Genomic DNA, 14,839 nt, shown 5'->3' on the forward strand with positions numbered 1-14,839 from the left:
GACGAGCGTTGCTCGAAGGGTTTCCCTTCCTCGGTGACGTCACCAACCGCGACAGACGCGACCGGGAACTGAGAGAAGCTCGAAGTAATGGAGGTAAGTGTGTAGAGCTAGAAAGTGAAGAGTCGTACCCTCCGTCCGGGAAGAGAGCGCAAGGGCGGGAGGGCGGATATTTAACTCGCGTCCCCCTTGCTGCAACTTGTAGCGCTCCACCTGAGGGGCGAGGGCGTATATAGCTGCCTCTGCCTGCAGAGTTGCTTTCTTCTGACATGTGTGGAGATAGTAGCATAGTAGGTGGTCATAATACTGGACTGCACCGCAGGGCTGATGTAAGCCAGGGTTACAAATGCGGCTCACCGCATTTCCATGGCTGGACTTTTAATCCATGCTCACGTTATGCCAAATGCATCTGCTTCTTGTACAGTGGTACCTCGGGTTACATACGCTTCAGGTTACATACGCTTCAGGTTACATACGCTTCAGGTTACAGACTCCGCTAACCCAGAAATAGTGCTTCAGGTTAAGAACTTTGCTTCAGGATGAGAACAGAAATCGGGCTCCAGAGGCGCGGTGGCAGCAGGAGGCCCCGTTAGCTAAAGTGGTGTTTCAGGTTAAGAACAGTTTCAGGTTAAGTACAGACCTCCAGAACGAATTAAGTACTTAACACGAAGTACCACTGTACTTCGTTATAAAATGCTACTGTTTGATGTGTTGTTTCTCAAACCAGCTTCACACCGACTGACTGACTGACTGCAGTTCTTAAGATGTTCCTAATCCAGTCTCTTGTCAAGTTGTGAACAATTGAATAGGGTAAAGAGATCTCGGCTCCATCAACACCCGCTGCTGCGTACACAGACAGAAATGAATTGGAACAGCCGGTGGGAAGAGCTGTCAAACAAACCAGAGAGAATGACAACTCCACTGTGCTCTAAGGTGGTCATACGAATACACAATTGGTACAGTCAAACCTCAGTTGTCAAACGTAATCCATTCCGGAAGTCCATTTCGGTTTCCGAAATGTTCGAGAACCGAGGCGCGGCTTCCGATTGGCTGCAGGAGCTTCCTGCACTCAAGCAAAAGCCATGTTGGACGTTTGGCTTCCGAAAAATGTTCGAAAACGGGAACACTTCTGGGTTTTTGGCGTTCAGGAGCCGAAACGTTCCAAAACGGAGGCGTTCAGGAGCTGAGGTTTGACAGTACATAAATGTGGTATAAAGTAGGATAGCCAACCTTTGGCCCATCATATATTGCTGGACTACAACTCTCATCTTTGACTACTTGCCATGCTGGCTGGGGCTGATGGGAGTTGGGATCCAACAACTTCAGGAGGACCACAGATTAGCCACCCTGAAGGCAGCAATTTTGGCCATATGCCACATTTTAAAAACATATATTTACAATACTGATGTTCTATGGTGTTTTGTAGCTGTGCCTGTTGTGGGTCTATTTAAGAGAGTACTACTGTAGTTGTGTTGTTTTATACTATTTTCATTATTTTTCACTTCTCATTTCAGATGCTGCTAGTTGATCCAGTCTCCACTTGTCTTTCCCCTACAGTGCACTATATGGTTTGTGAAGCTGGTTTTGAGATAAAAGCCAACCTTTCTATTAGTAGCATTGTGTCCGACAAAGGCGAGATACACTGGAGAACAATCACAGAATGCATACAGTATGGAGAACCAGGTATGTGTTAAAATGGTGTGTGGATTGGTTAGCTAAGGTTGCAATTCCTAAGTACAGTTTTGTGATGTAGAAGAAGAAGAAGAAGAAGAAGAAGAAGAAGAAGAAGAAGAGGAGGAGGAGTTTGGATTTGATATCCCGCCTTTCACTCCCTTTAAGGAGTCTCAAAGCAGCTAACATTCTCCTTTCCCTTCCTCCCCCACAACAAACACTCTGTGAGGTGAGTGGGGCTGAGAGACTTCAAAGAAGTGTGACTGGCCCAAGGTCACCCAGCAGCTGCATGTGGAGGAGCGGAGACGCGAACCCGGTTCCCCAGATTACGAGACTACCGCTCTTAACCACTACACCACACTGGTCCCATTAGACACAGTGAATTAAATACATGCAGAGGATTGCACTGCAGGTCCTAGAGCTTGTCTACATGTTTTCAGGCAATCATTTTGGGCTAATTTAATGGAATTAAGGGTTAATATAACCATAGCAAACAAATATGTCCTCCTTTTACACAGACGCTGCTTTAGAAAGATAATAATAATAATAATAGTAATACCTTTATTGTCAATGTATAACCTGTGTACAATGAAATTAACCGAGCCTCCCCCCCCAACACTCAATCTCATTGCACTCTGTGTGCTTGTCGCACAACACACCAACCCCAAAAGTCAGTTGCACTATATTATTTTCCGTTCAGCAGCCTAACAGCCCACAGATAGAAACTGTTTTTTAGCCTGTTGGTACGACTGATTATACTTCTATATCTCCTGCCTGAGGGTAGAAGATTAAAGAGGTGCTGGCCGGGGTGTGAATCGTCCCTGAGAATTTTTCTCGCTCTCCTAAGGCAATGATTCCCTTGTGATGTCATCTAGCGGGCTCAGGGGACAGCCCATGATATCATGGGCTGTGTTCACCAACCTCTGTAAAGACTTTCTGTCTGTGGCTGTCAAGTCAACGTACCACACTGTGATACAATATGAGAGAACAGTTTCTGTTGTGGACCGGTAGAAGGAGGTCATCAATTGTTGTTTAACATTGTTCTTTCGCAAGACCCTGAGAAAATAGAGTCTCTGTTGGGCCTTCCTAACCACCTGAGTTATATTGTTTTTCCAAGTGAGATCTTCACTAAGGTAAACTCCCAGGAATTTAAAGGAAGAGACTAATTATTCAGGGGAAAACTTTTCTTTTAGATGTTTATACTTCATAAGTACATGAGTTTATTGATGCACTCCTTGACTAGGCACTGCTTTTTTGTTTTTTAGATCAAACTGTGGATTATGTAAAAAGTGTGAGATCTTTAGGACCTTTGTGTGAATCTCTTCACTTATATCTACAATCCCTTGCCAGGGAGCAATTTGAAGACCAGTTTGTGATCTGGTTCCAGTGGACAAACTGCTCAGAGGTATGACATAAGAGTCCAGAGAGCTAGATAGAGACCCTTACCTCTGTCTTTCTGTCCCTTTTGTGTGTATGTGCATGGACCAACACAGCTGCCTGCATTTTTGGACTCTTTTTTTGTGGTGTTGCTGTGGTGCAGACTTCCCCAACCTTGGCCCTCCAGATGTTTATGGCCTACAATTCCCATATTCCCTAGCTAGCAGGACCCAGTGGTCAGGGATGATGGGAACTGTCGTCTCAAAACATCTCTCCGGCCAAGGTTGAGGAAGCCTGCTGTAGTGGAACTTAGTAGCTCTCCACATGAGATTTACAGATAATTTATTTAATTTAGATCTTGCCCTCCTTCTCAAAGGGCAGTAAATAACATCCTAAAAACACTCCAATACAAATGCAGACTGGGAAAGATCTTGTCTCAAAAGGTCCTTAAAAGAGGAAGGTCTTCAGTAGGTGCCAAAAACTCAACTGTGTTGGTGCCTGTTTAATTTTCAAGGCGTGGGAACTCCAAAGGGTAGATTCAACTAGGATACAAATAATTTATTCTTTATAGAGTGGGAAGACACTTTCCTTTTGTAATACTTGAAATGGTAATAAAGAAATGCTTGCGAATTTTTGTTCTTAACCTAAACTGCATTTGTAAGTTTATATAGCTGTTCTGTTCTCTCACTTTAAACGTGTTGTGCCACATGACTACCCTTGGTTTTCCTTTCTCTCAAATGACAGGTATTTCTTGAAACGTTTGACGCTATAAAGAGTCCACATGCTACAGCCATTGCACTGAACTTAATGAAGCTTACGGCATGTTTGGAACGAGCCTTGGGTGATGTAAGTGCTAAAATCTTCGGCTCTGCCAAGCTTTAGGTTAATGAGGTCTTTTTGCACTCAAAGAAACATTGTCTCCCTTCTTTTCCTGATAATTTTAAGGTTGCAGGTTGAATATAATTTCCAGCTGGTTTCCGTATTTAAGTGTTGTGAGATGCTTGCTTACAGATGTTTACTGTGACCTTGTTCGCATGTCACCAAACCACAGTTGAACTAAACTGGTTTAAACGTGAACATGTAACCTGCTGGTACACACTGCTGAAATTGCAGGTGCTTTGCTCCTCCTTTGCTCCTGCCATTCTGCTGGCAGCTTAGTAATGGTTTGGCTCAGCTTTACATCTTAACCGGGGCTCATGCTTTGCTTCTGCCCAGGCAAACCATGAGCGATAAGCCAAGAACAAACCTTAGCTGCTAGCAGCACAGTAAGAAGCTGCGGTTTTGTGCACATTCACATTTTAAACCATAGTTTAGTGTAACTGTGGCTTAAAGGGACATGCAAAGCAGACCTGTAGAAGTGTATGTAGAAAGAACCAAGGATGTCACTTATTGCCTATGTGAGCAGGGGACCCTACCATCTTGAATGAGCAGCCATGTGTCTGCCAGTGGTGCATGCCAATTGCACTGTGTCTTCCAGGAGCAGGAGCTAGTGGGGCCTGGGACACTGGCTGTCATGATGAGGAGGAGCAACAACAACTGTGAACCTATGGGGTGGAGGGAAGATGTCTAGCCTCTCATTTCCCTTCCTCCCCACACCCTTCACTTGCCTGTGTGCAGAGCCTCCATGAATGGTTCCGGAAAGGGCAGCCAAAATGATCAAGGGGGTGGAGCAACTCCCCTAAGAGGAAAGGTTTCAGCTTTGGGGACTTACAGCATTAGAACTTGTAGACATCCAATGTTGGGATATTCAGAACGGGCAAAAGATAACACATCTTCACACAATAGTCCAGTAGCACCTTAGAAACCAACTAAGTTAGATCTGGGTATAAGCTTTCGTGTGCACGCACACTTCTTCAAATACCATGCATGTACACAAAAGCTTATACCCAGAACTAACTTAGTTGGTCTCTAAGGTGCTACTGGACTATTTTTTATTTTTTTATTTCGACTGCGTCAGACCAACACGGCTACCTATCTGAACCCACATCTTCACACAGTGCATGGTTGGTCACTTTCAGAATAGGATGGTGGACTATTCTGATTATTAAAAAGTAACTCAGAGGAGCCCTTCTCATAAGTTTTAAGAGATTAAAATCATCTTGCTTTCCTTTCTATTTTCCTGTGCTAATAGCTGGTTTTTTTGTTCAGAAACATTCCTAAGTTTCGGTTCAGTCCTTTTTCTTCATAGTGCCCTATAAGCAAAAGTTACTATTGCTAATTTTATGTCATACTCTCAGATTGATGGTATGTTTTTATTTTGTGCCATATTGTTAAACTCATTCACCGGTAGTCAAGGTCTGGGCATGTGTGTGAAAGAGTGTTCAGAAAAGATAGACTTTTGGTTGCTTATGGAAAATCCCTGCATACTTCATCAAGAATTTCGTTTTGATTGACTGTCAGCAAGACATGGAAAACTAAAACCTGGGATCCCTGGTTTGTAGATTTAGTTTTTAATGATTCTACTGGGTAACTAAGTAGCACGTCTGTGGAAAATCCTCAGCCAAGTACTGTTTAATGGACCCTTGTCTTTATGTATGATGAAGTATTATTGCCCTTACCCAATCCTGCTCCACACTACTTGTGGACTGGGCAAAGCCACCGAGCATCAGAATTGCATTTTTACTAATGAATAAGTTCCACCAGTTTCGGTGGGACTAGTAAATCTGCTTAGGATTGCATTACATGTCCCCTCCCCGCTTTTCCATTGCTTGTCTCTTTGTCAAGAACATCAGTCGTACGTTCTTAATCCATTGATGTTCAGTAATCTTGGATTGGTGCTAGAGATGCTTGGGGAGGATTCACATCTTCTTTCCTGACAGATAAAATCAAGGTTTACATAGGTTCCCTTTGTCCTTTCTCTGACCAAGTCAGGCCCTTGGTCCATCTAGTTCAGTATTGTCTGTGTTGACTGGCAATGGCTCTCCAGGATTTTAGACTGGGGATATTCTCAGCCCTGCCTGGAGATGCCAGGGACTGAATGTTTTCCAGAGTTGCCTTAACTTGAGATTATTATTTTAAACGAAAAAGAGAGAAATGTTTTGCACAATGCTTTAAACAAGTAAATTGTTTTTGCATGTTTTGAGAAGGCAAAATGTGTTCTCTTGTTTTGATTTCCAGGTGTTCTTATTAATTGGCAAAGACTGTCCTTTTCTCCTACGAGATTTGCTTATGTCTCAGGAACTTGCCACAGTCTTTGGGCAACCAGTGGTGAGTGTCTTGCATGTGGTGTTTATTTTTATTCACAAGCTTTTAATTTTTGTCCATTTAAGACTCTCAGTGTCATTGCTGCTTAAATTACTATGGAACGCAGAGAAGTCCAGACCTTTTGACTGGTATTTTTCTAGCAGCCTGTGAAGCTCTTCTTTTACTACTTGGTGCCCAGTGAAGAGGTTTTAGAGGGCAGGAGCTGTGGGTGTGCTGAAACCCAACATCAGCACCTGACATTTGCTAGGGCCGCCCAGGGCTGATGCCTTGCCGTTTCCCCCACCCACTGGCCTCCACTTCAACAGTGGAGTGGCCCAACTGCAATGAGTTGCAAGCCCAGCTTGTCACAGCACCACTGAGCAAGTAGCAATGGTTTCGCAGCGGCGGCAATGCTATGATGGGCCAGAATCCGGCTCATTACAGCCATAAGTCCTTAGGTGAGAGGGAGACTGGTGGTTGCCCCATGCCTTTGTGCTCAGGTGGGAACAAATGCAAGCTGGAGGCTTCAGTAGTGCCACCACTTGGAGGCCAAAGTGACAGCATCTATTTGTCTCATTCAGCTCTATGGGGGCGGCATGCACACCAGCAATAGCCTGTCCAAGGTCCTGAAAAATCTGGACCTGTTTGTATGTCTGGAGCAGCCCCTCTCCTCCAATCCATGACACTCATGTTATGTCAAAGTTTGAATCCACTTCCTATATTTTGTTAAAATTAGATGGATGTTCTCAGAGTGTTCGTTGGATCTCCGGATGGTCTCAATCTTCGTAATATTCTGTGGCATGGATTTGCATCACCCCAGGAAATTCCTGTGAAGTAAGGCTGCAAGTTATTTATTTGTGGGTGGGATTTTTGTGGGGTGAGTTGTCTCTTTCTTACTGGTCATAGCAGGAACACAGTTGCACCACTGGAAGAATGCTGGATGAGTCCGCTGTCCTGCTCATATCCCATTGAAGATACAAAGCACCTGAATTGAGAGCAGGATTGCAGCCTTGCTGTTTAAGTTTCCCAAACACTATTGCTTGGGAGATGTTTTAACAGTGTGTCTCTAGATCAGCCTTTGCCAACCTGTGTGCTGGCTGGGGCTAAGGGAAGTTGTAGTCCATCAACATCTGGAGGGGGCACCAGGTTGCCAAAGCCTGTTCTGGAGGTTTCTAATTTTATTGTATATCATAATTTGCCTAGATATTCCTCTATGCTGCTTTGTTTAACGGCAGGATTGGGACAACTGCTAAAGACTTACCTCCAGCAAACTCATTCTACTTTAGTTCATCGACCTTACGTATCTTTCAGCAACTTGAAAGAGCTGCATGTTTTTCCAGGTGAGCATGTTTGTGGCAGCTCACCATTTGTAAAGGTTTACTCGGATGTATTATTCTTCTTGAACATTTTCTGTTTCTCATAAGAATTTTGCCCAGATCCAGAGACTTCAGTCTTTGTGAAAAACCAGGTTTATGGGTGCAAGTTGTGTACTGGGTGTTAAGAAATCTGTTGTAAGGAAAATGCCAGTGTGTGCCCGACACAGTCCTGTCCAGATTTAAGAAAACCTCAGACATTTAAAAATCATGCTGTTCTAGCATGCGTTTTTAAGATCTAGTGACCATTTAAGCTTGGGAACCATCCAAGCCCACAGATGGATGAATCTGTCTATTTCAGTTCCTCTCAATTTTTCATTATTCCATTCTTAAGTTCAGTTCTCCATTTCTGTTTCAGTTTGCAAAGATTAAAAAAATAATAATCAGCAGCATTTCAGTGCACTTTCCTCCTAGTATATACATTTGTATAGGCAGACTCCATTAATAGGCTTTTTTGTAGGTTATTTTCACTAATATATATGCATCATTAATGCAGCGGTAAGGTGCCACTTCTCGTTTCTTTGCTATGGACCTCACTGAGCAGCAGTATTAGAGCTCACCATTTAACTTTGAAAGGTTTCTACATAGTTAACTGAAGAGCTGTTAGGCTACAGATCTTCCTCTGGTGGTTGGAGTCTAGGAAGAAATGGTTTGTCTCCGTTTCTTCTTTTTTCAGTCTTAAATTTACTTCAGCAAATTTCCTCTTCATCCAAGGTCAAATTTAACACATCTTGTTACTCCCATCCAAGGTGACAAAGTTTTATACCCCAAGTTCTTTTCTGTTGCTTGTAGATCTTAATCATGAATTGTTGTCCTTGGCTGATGAATTAGTAATCAAATCAAATATTGTATTAAGAACCATGTTGCCTTTTTGGATTACTGCACTATCGTCATTTAGACAACGCAGGTAAGAAGTGTAGCATTTTTTCCTAGTCTTCTTTTTTGAAATATATATAAAACCAGTTAAAGCATAGATTTATTCAGGGCTTTTTTCGGGGGGGACGGACGCAGGGGTATGCATACCCCTAAACATTTTGTGAATCTGAAGGGCCGTATTTCAATATGAGTAGGAAAATGAGAGTACCCCTAAACATTTATATTTTTTGGGGGGGGGAAGCCCTGGATTTATTTATATTAGGATCCTGGGCATCATCTGTTCAATTTGCAGGCTTGCCTGTTTGTCATCGGTTGCCACATTCAAGAAGCCCAAGCAATCAAATGTGATATGTAAGAGCTATGACTCAGTGGCGTAGCGTGGGTTGTCAGCACCCGGGGCAAGGCAAGTACTTTGCGCCCCCTAACCCGTGGATTTGCGCCCCCTAACCCGTGGATTTGCGCCCCCTAACCCTAACCCCCAGATGTTGCGCCCGGTGCGGCCGGCCCCCCCTGCACCCCCCACGCTACGCCACTGCTATGACTGCCCTACTATAGGAACATAGGAATCTGCCTACTACTGGTTTGGAGCATTGGGCCATCTAACTCTCTAATGTGTACACTGCCCTGAAACAGCTCTCAAGGGTTTCCGATGGAGAGCCTTTCTCAGCACTGCCTAGAGATGTCAGAGGACAGTCTCGAACCTCCTACCTGCGAAGCAAATGCTATAGCACTGAGCTTCAGTGCTATCATGAAAGCAGCTCTTGCTTCCCACAAAAAGGTCACACAGGGTTCTGCACCATCAAGGTTTTATTTGAAATACTTTGATGTAAAAATGCTCCCTTGATATTTAAGTCCAGAGTGCCCGTGGACAGAGTGCAGAGTCAAAGAGTTTCCCCATTTCCTCAAGCAGCCACTTGGATGCCCCAGGCTCAGAGCTGGATTTAGGTTTGATGAGGCCCTAAGTTACTGATGGTAATGGGGCCCTTTATATGTCCAGCTGTCCTTTATCAACAACAAATTGTCACTGTTTTTTTGTGTTGAATGTATGCTATATGGTAATTTATGGACCTAATAGGTATCTAAAGCCACTTGCACATGTTGCCATGCAACCAGTCCATGCAGAATGTAGGCACCCTATATATAGAATTGAGCAAACCAGTGATATTTTAGGGAGCAGGCTAGCAGGTGGGGCCCATTACTTACATCATAGGAGCCTACACAACACAAAATACTTTTGCTGTATGTAGTTTTTATTTTATTTGTTTTTTATCTTATATTTTGGAAATGTACAACCAGTGGTTTTTCCCTTTAATTGGGGGGGGGGGCAAGAGAGTGGGGCCCTAAGTTATAGCTTGTTTAGTTTATACGTAAATCCGGCAGTGCCCAGGCTTCTAGGCTTCTCGGGTTCCCAGTCTTTGGGGGCTGATGAACACATTTGGAATTTTGTCAAGAGGAAGTCTCAAGGGTGGTCTCACTAAATGTTTGCTATGGGGAAATGTGCTCCCCACAAACTGGGAACCCTTCATAAAATAGCTGTAGAAATGAGTAAGCACTGCCGTTCATTCACTCACTCCCCATCCCTGTGATTGCATACTGCTTCTGCTCCTTGTGCCTTTATTTCAAATATCTGAGACAACAATATCCAGCCTGAATGAGGCTCATTAGGTTCATATGTTTCAGTTTTTCATGAAAGAAGAGAAATGTGTAGTGGAAATCAATCTCGCTGTAATATTTCTTTCAGGTATGCAGACTGTGTTATACTGTTACTACCTCAGCTGGAGAGTGGACTTAGGTTGCTTTTCACAAAGGTTAATAAATGTCCTAGCAGACTAATGACGGCTGAGGTAATTTTTTCTTTTTCTTTTCTTTTTTAAAAAACAAAACAATTTAATTTTCAGATTTTAAAATTTACAAACAATTGTCACACAACCAAAACAGAAAGAGAATTCCATAAATTCCCAAGGACTTCCCTCTTCACCTTTGTGGGTCCTTATGTTAACTTTTTTCTTCCTGCATCTTCTCTATTAATTCAATTCTATTAAATCTCCATTAAAACCATAGTCCAACGTTAAACTACAAGTGTCATTCCAGTCCTACTAATAATTTTAATTGTTTACAATGACGGCTGAGGTAGTTTCCCCCCCTTGTTGGTCACTTCTAAAAAAAAAACCCTAGTCACATTTACCTAGAATCTGTTATTAACTGGTACTACATAATGGTCCAGTTTGAATGTACAGTTCCCAGCTTGATAAACCGTAGTTTGGCAGCCAGGAATGGAGGATGAGATCACACCCCCTGCCTATTCCCTTCCTCAGTGCACGGATTCTGGTTAGTTTGAACCACAGTTTCCCCTTAATAGAGGGTAAAAATTAGCTGAGCGCTGGGATAGTGAGCAATTTTATTTTGATTTGTTCATTATTTAGAGTCTTGTGGAAATTGTCTTGGAGGGGAATTGGGGTCTCCCAGCAACTCTCATCACCCTTAACAAACTACAGCTCCCAGAATTCTTTGGGCGAAGCTACAACTGTTTAAAGTTGTATCATAGCACTTTAAATTATTGTGTGAATGTAGCCAGAGTATGACTTAATTTTAATCAACCTGTATTTTCCCTCCAGAAATTAAACAGTAGTGACATTTTTATATCTCTTTTCTAGTCATCTTCTCTTTATACCACTTTCGATGAGGTAAGTTGACCATGTGGTTCATTGGAGTACATGACATGATACTAGGGATGCGGGTGGCACTGTGGTCTAAACCACTGAGCCTCTTGGGCTTGCCAATCAGAAGGTTGGTGGTTCGAATCCCTGCAATGGGGTGAGCTCCTGTTGCTCTGTCCCAGCTCCTGCCAACCTAGCAGTTCGAAAGCATGCCAGTAAAAGTAGATGAATACGTACTGCTGTGGCAGGAAGGTAAACAGTATTTCCATGCGCTCTGACACCTGTCATGGTTCTCTGTGTGCCAAAAGCAGTTTAGTCCTGCTGGCCACATGACCCAGAAAGCTGTCTGGACAAACGCTGGCTCCCTTGGCCTGAAAGCAAGATGAGCACTGCAACCCCATAGTCACCTTTGACTGAACTTAACTGTCCAGGGGTCCTTTAGCTTTTACCTTTAAACATGATACTACAGTTGGTTGGTTAAAGTAGTAAGGTTTTTTTTAGAAAACCTTAATTATTAAAAAGATTATTTTTTTAAAATGCAGGATGCCTCATAAATATGTCTTAGTTGTAAAGATTTATATTAATAAAATAGTCTGGCAGTCTTCAGTGCTTTGGGTTATTTGACATTTGTATCTATTTTTTATATCTAGATGCTAGCAAAACAGTTACATAATGAAGAAGCCAATCAGCTTCCTTTAGTTCTTGGTGAATCAGCAATGGTAAGATGATGGATTTTGGCTTATTGAATTTAAAATGAAAAGCCCATAGCCTTCTAGGCCTCAATTATTGAGTAATAAGTGCCAGTAGAGCTTACTTCTGAGTTGACATTGCATAGGACTGCACTTGTGGGTATTTTGTAATAAGGCAACTCACTCTTCCAACACGGCTGGGCTATCTTGGGTGAGCACAATGTTAATTTTTATAACATTAATTCATTATTATGTTAAGTCATGCAGCGCTAAGGTATAAGTAACTCTTTAAATACTGTAGGACTCAAGTACTTAAACTTACATTCTCTATGAAGCAAGCAGTTCAGAGCTGAATATTTGCAGCATGGATAGAATTAAAAGATCATTAGAATGCTTTAGTATGGAAAAAAACGTTGAATGGGGATAATGACGTCAGCAATACAGACAGGGTTGTCACCTTTGCTGGTTTTGAAACTATTCAACAGGGATTTTGTATGTTGCATCCTAATAGTGAAAGGGATTAATGTTGTATAAGAGACTATTCTCCATTCGGAGATCTGCAAACAAGTTGGCATGTGCCAGTTAGAAGTGTCCCTGGCAGCTCTAATCAGCTGAACAATGAGAAATAATGAGTTCTCAAAATGCTCCTTTTTGAGCAGATTTTCATAATCATCTATTATCAGAAACTTAACTTCCAGTAGGATTTTGCTCTTGTAGAAGGGAAGCAAACAAATGTTTGCTCTGGCTTTATTTCCACCCTCTGTGGATTGGATCTAGAAATGCTTTTCTGCATATCAAAGGCACCTTGCCTGCATAGAAGGGCTTTTTCTTTTCATTTTACATTTCACACTACTTGTCTTGTTTTTTGTAGGGATTTCTTTGGGATTTCTTGAACCACCAAGAAGGCCCACGTGTTAGAGATCATCTGAGCCATGGAGAGAGCAGCTTGAATGTGTTCCCGAGAGAAATAGCCAATTCGATTCTTGCATTTTCCATTACCCTCCTGTGGAGATTTTCCAAAGGTGACATAGCTGCAGTCAAGGTAGGGGCCTATTTTGGTGCAGCAAGACCTGTTTATGTTAAACCTATGCTTCCTTATACCCAAAATCCAGAAAGATCTGGATTTGAAGACTATCTTATCCCTCTATCATATGACTTACAGGCCTTTCTTTTATGGGCAGAGTGAGTAGGATCCACAGTGCCATGCACGGTTCCACTTTTTACAACTAGCCTGTCACATTCCCTAAAAAGTTATTTTGGAAGGTCTGGAGACCCTCCTGAGTAGAATCTGATTTTGTATGAGGAGCTACTTCCAGAAGAGAAACTCGGCAATCCCTCTGTGTCCCTAAAGCAGGCTTCCTCAACCTCGGCCCTCCAGATGTTCTGAGACTACAATTCCCATCATCCCTGACCACTGGTCCCGCTAGCTAGGGATCATGGGAGTTGTAAGCCAAAAACATATGGAGGGCCAAGGTTGAGGAAGCCTTCCCTAAAGAAATGCCTTGGATACATGCATGGGCCTCTTTGGATTGTGGCCAATGAGCTACAGTTGTAGTGTAGACCAACCTTCCCGAACCTGGTACCATCCACATATTTTGGACTACAGCTGCTACCATTCCAGACCAGTGGCCTGATGGAAACTGTAGTCCAAAACATCTGGAGGGCAGCAAATTGAGGAAGACCATACTGTAGATATCTTACATTATGTAAGCTATCTTAACATTGGAGCTATCCCTGTTCTGCTGTCCTAATATTTCTGTCAAATGGTTTTTATTTGTTTTATTCTTTAGCATGCAGGGTTTTTCAGCTTGCTCTTCATCCATTCATTCTGGCTTATATTACTGGATCTGTAAATACTGAAACAGATCTACGATCAAAATGGGCCTGGGATATGGGATCTTTAACCCTTTTACTCATGCTGCCCCCGCCCCCCCCCCCCAGCTATTAGCCCTTCCGCAGCAATAACAAAGGATGATTTAGATTGGGAGAAATGGGGGGGGGGAAGGGTTAACTATTCCCAACAGCCTCGGTCTGACCAAAGTCTGAACCCACCCATACCTACTTGAAAAGTTATTTCCAAAGCAAACAAGGGAGATCCAGTCACAGCTGCATTAGCTCCATTTTTGTTCCAAACATGGTTGGTCACAGGAAGGAGGAATCTCGCGTTGCAAACCACTCATCCGCATGTGTAGGTTTCATCAGAATCCAGGGCAGTGCATAGTAGTTGATACCTTTATTTTCTTATATGTTTTTGTATATAAAGCATCCTAGGTTGGATCCAGACTTGCTCCCTCTGACAGGAAAGGTTTCTGTATCCATGGAGAGAACTAGAATCCAGCAAAGGCTTCCCACTGGAGGAAGAGGAGCAGTTTTCATTGATTCTTGACACCGCCTTCCATGCTTTTCAGGGGTACAGGGATCTACAGGGGAAAGGAGGAATCAACAAAGATCACTTCTCACTCCTCATTTCCTCCAGCAAAAGCAGAACTCCAGTGAGCACAAGTCTGGATCCAACTTCATCCAATACCTTAACATTGTTAAGTACAGTACAGTTAGCCTCAGTGGAATTGATTGCAGTACTATCTACAGAAAATAATCCAAATATATTTACATTTTAACTATGAATTTTAATTTATTTTCAAACCAGGAACACGCATTCCTAAAACCACTTATGAGCTGTGCAGATTGCTATTGTTCCCAATTTCATCCAATAGCCCAACTTAAGAAGCAGGTACATTGCCTTTATCATCATCTTTGTCGTTCAGTAGTGAGTTTATCTCTCTTGAGCTTTTAAATAGACTGAAAAATAGCCATTGGTCACATCCACACCATGCAATTAAAGCACATTGCTTCCCCCAGTCCTGGGGACTGGAGCTCTGTGAGGGGTAAAGTACAGTTCCAGATTTTGGGGGGGAAGATGCACTTTCAACCGTCCTGTCAAAGTTAGTAGGAGACTCAAACATGTGCATACAGAAGAGGTTTGTGTGCTAAATCACTGTTTGACAACACCAAAAGA

General features: G+C 42.7%; 1 protein-coding gene and 1 long non-coding RNA gene across 6 annotated transcripts in view; one reads left to right on the top strand and one right to left on the bottom strand.

The window, feature by feature from the left end:
* Window positions 1-14,839, top strand: part of ERMARD (ER membrane associated RNA degradation) — a 20,252-nt gene continuing 5,413 nt past the window's right edge. For 2 of the 5 annotated variants that reach the window (XM_081188238.1, XM_081188240.1), the window contains exons 1-13: window positions 1-93; window positions 1,512-1,680; window positions 2,934-3,073; window positions 3,790-3,891; window positions 6,163-6,252; window positions 6,965-7,062; window positions 7,432-7,568; window positions 8,394-8,508; window positions 10,219-10,321; window positions 11,132-11,161; window positions 11,785-11,853; window positions 12,695-12,865; window positions 14,471-14,554. In XM_081188238.1, the coding sequence (XP_081044364.1) occupies window positions 88-93; window positions 1,512-1,680; window positions 2,934-3,073; window positions 3,790-3,891; window positions 6,163-6,252; window positions 6,965-7,062; window positions 7,432-7,568; window positions 8,394-8,508; window positions 10,219-10,321; window positions 11,132-11,161; window positions 11,785-11,853; window positions 12,695-12,865; window positions 14,471-14,554 (1,314 nt within the window). In that variant the 5' untranslated portion in view covers window positions 1-87. Of the gene's footprint in view, window positions 94-151; window positions 269-1,511; window positions 1,681-2,933; window positions 3,074-3,789; window positions 3,892-6,162; window positions 6,253-6,964; window positions 7,063-7,431; window positions 7,569-8,393; window positions 8,509-10,218; window positions 10,322-11,131; window positions 11,162-11,784; window positions 11,854-12,694; window positions 12,866-14,470; window positions 14,555-14,839 lie in introns of those variants that run through there. The other 3 variants (XM_081188239.1, XM_081188241.1, XM_081188242.1) reach the window with 3 other exon arrangements.
* LOC308583912 overlaps window positions 13,049-14,839 on the bottom strand; it is a 15,136-nt gene continuing 13,345 nt past the window's right edge. The window contains exon 2 of the long non-coding RNA XR_014006486.1: window positions 13,049-14,243. This is a non-coding gene — a long non-coding RNA (uncharacterized lncRNA). The remainder of the gene's footprint in view (window positions 14,244-14,839) is intronic.

Source organism: Podarcis bocagei (assembly GCF_964188305.1).
Source record: "Podarcis bocagei genome assembly, chromosome: 3".
Lineage (NCBI taxonomy): Eukaryota > Metazoa > Chordata > Lepidosauria > Squamata > Lacertidae > Podarcis > Podarcis bocagei.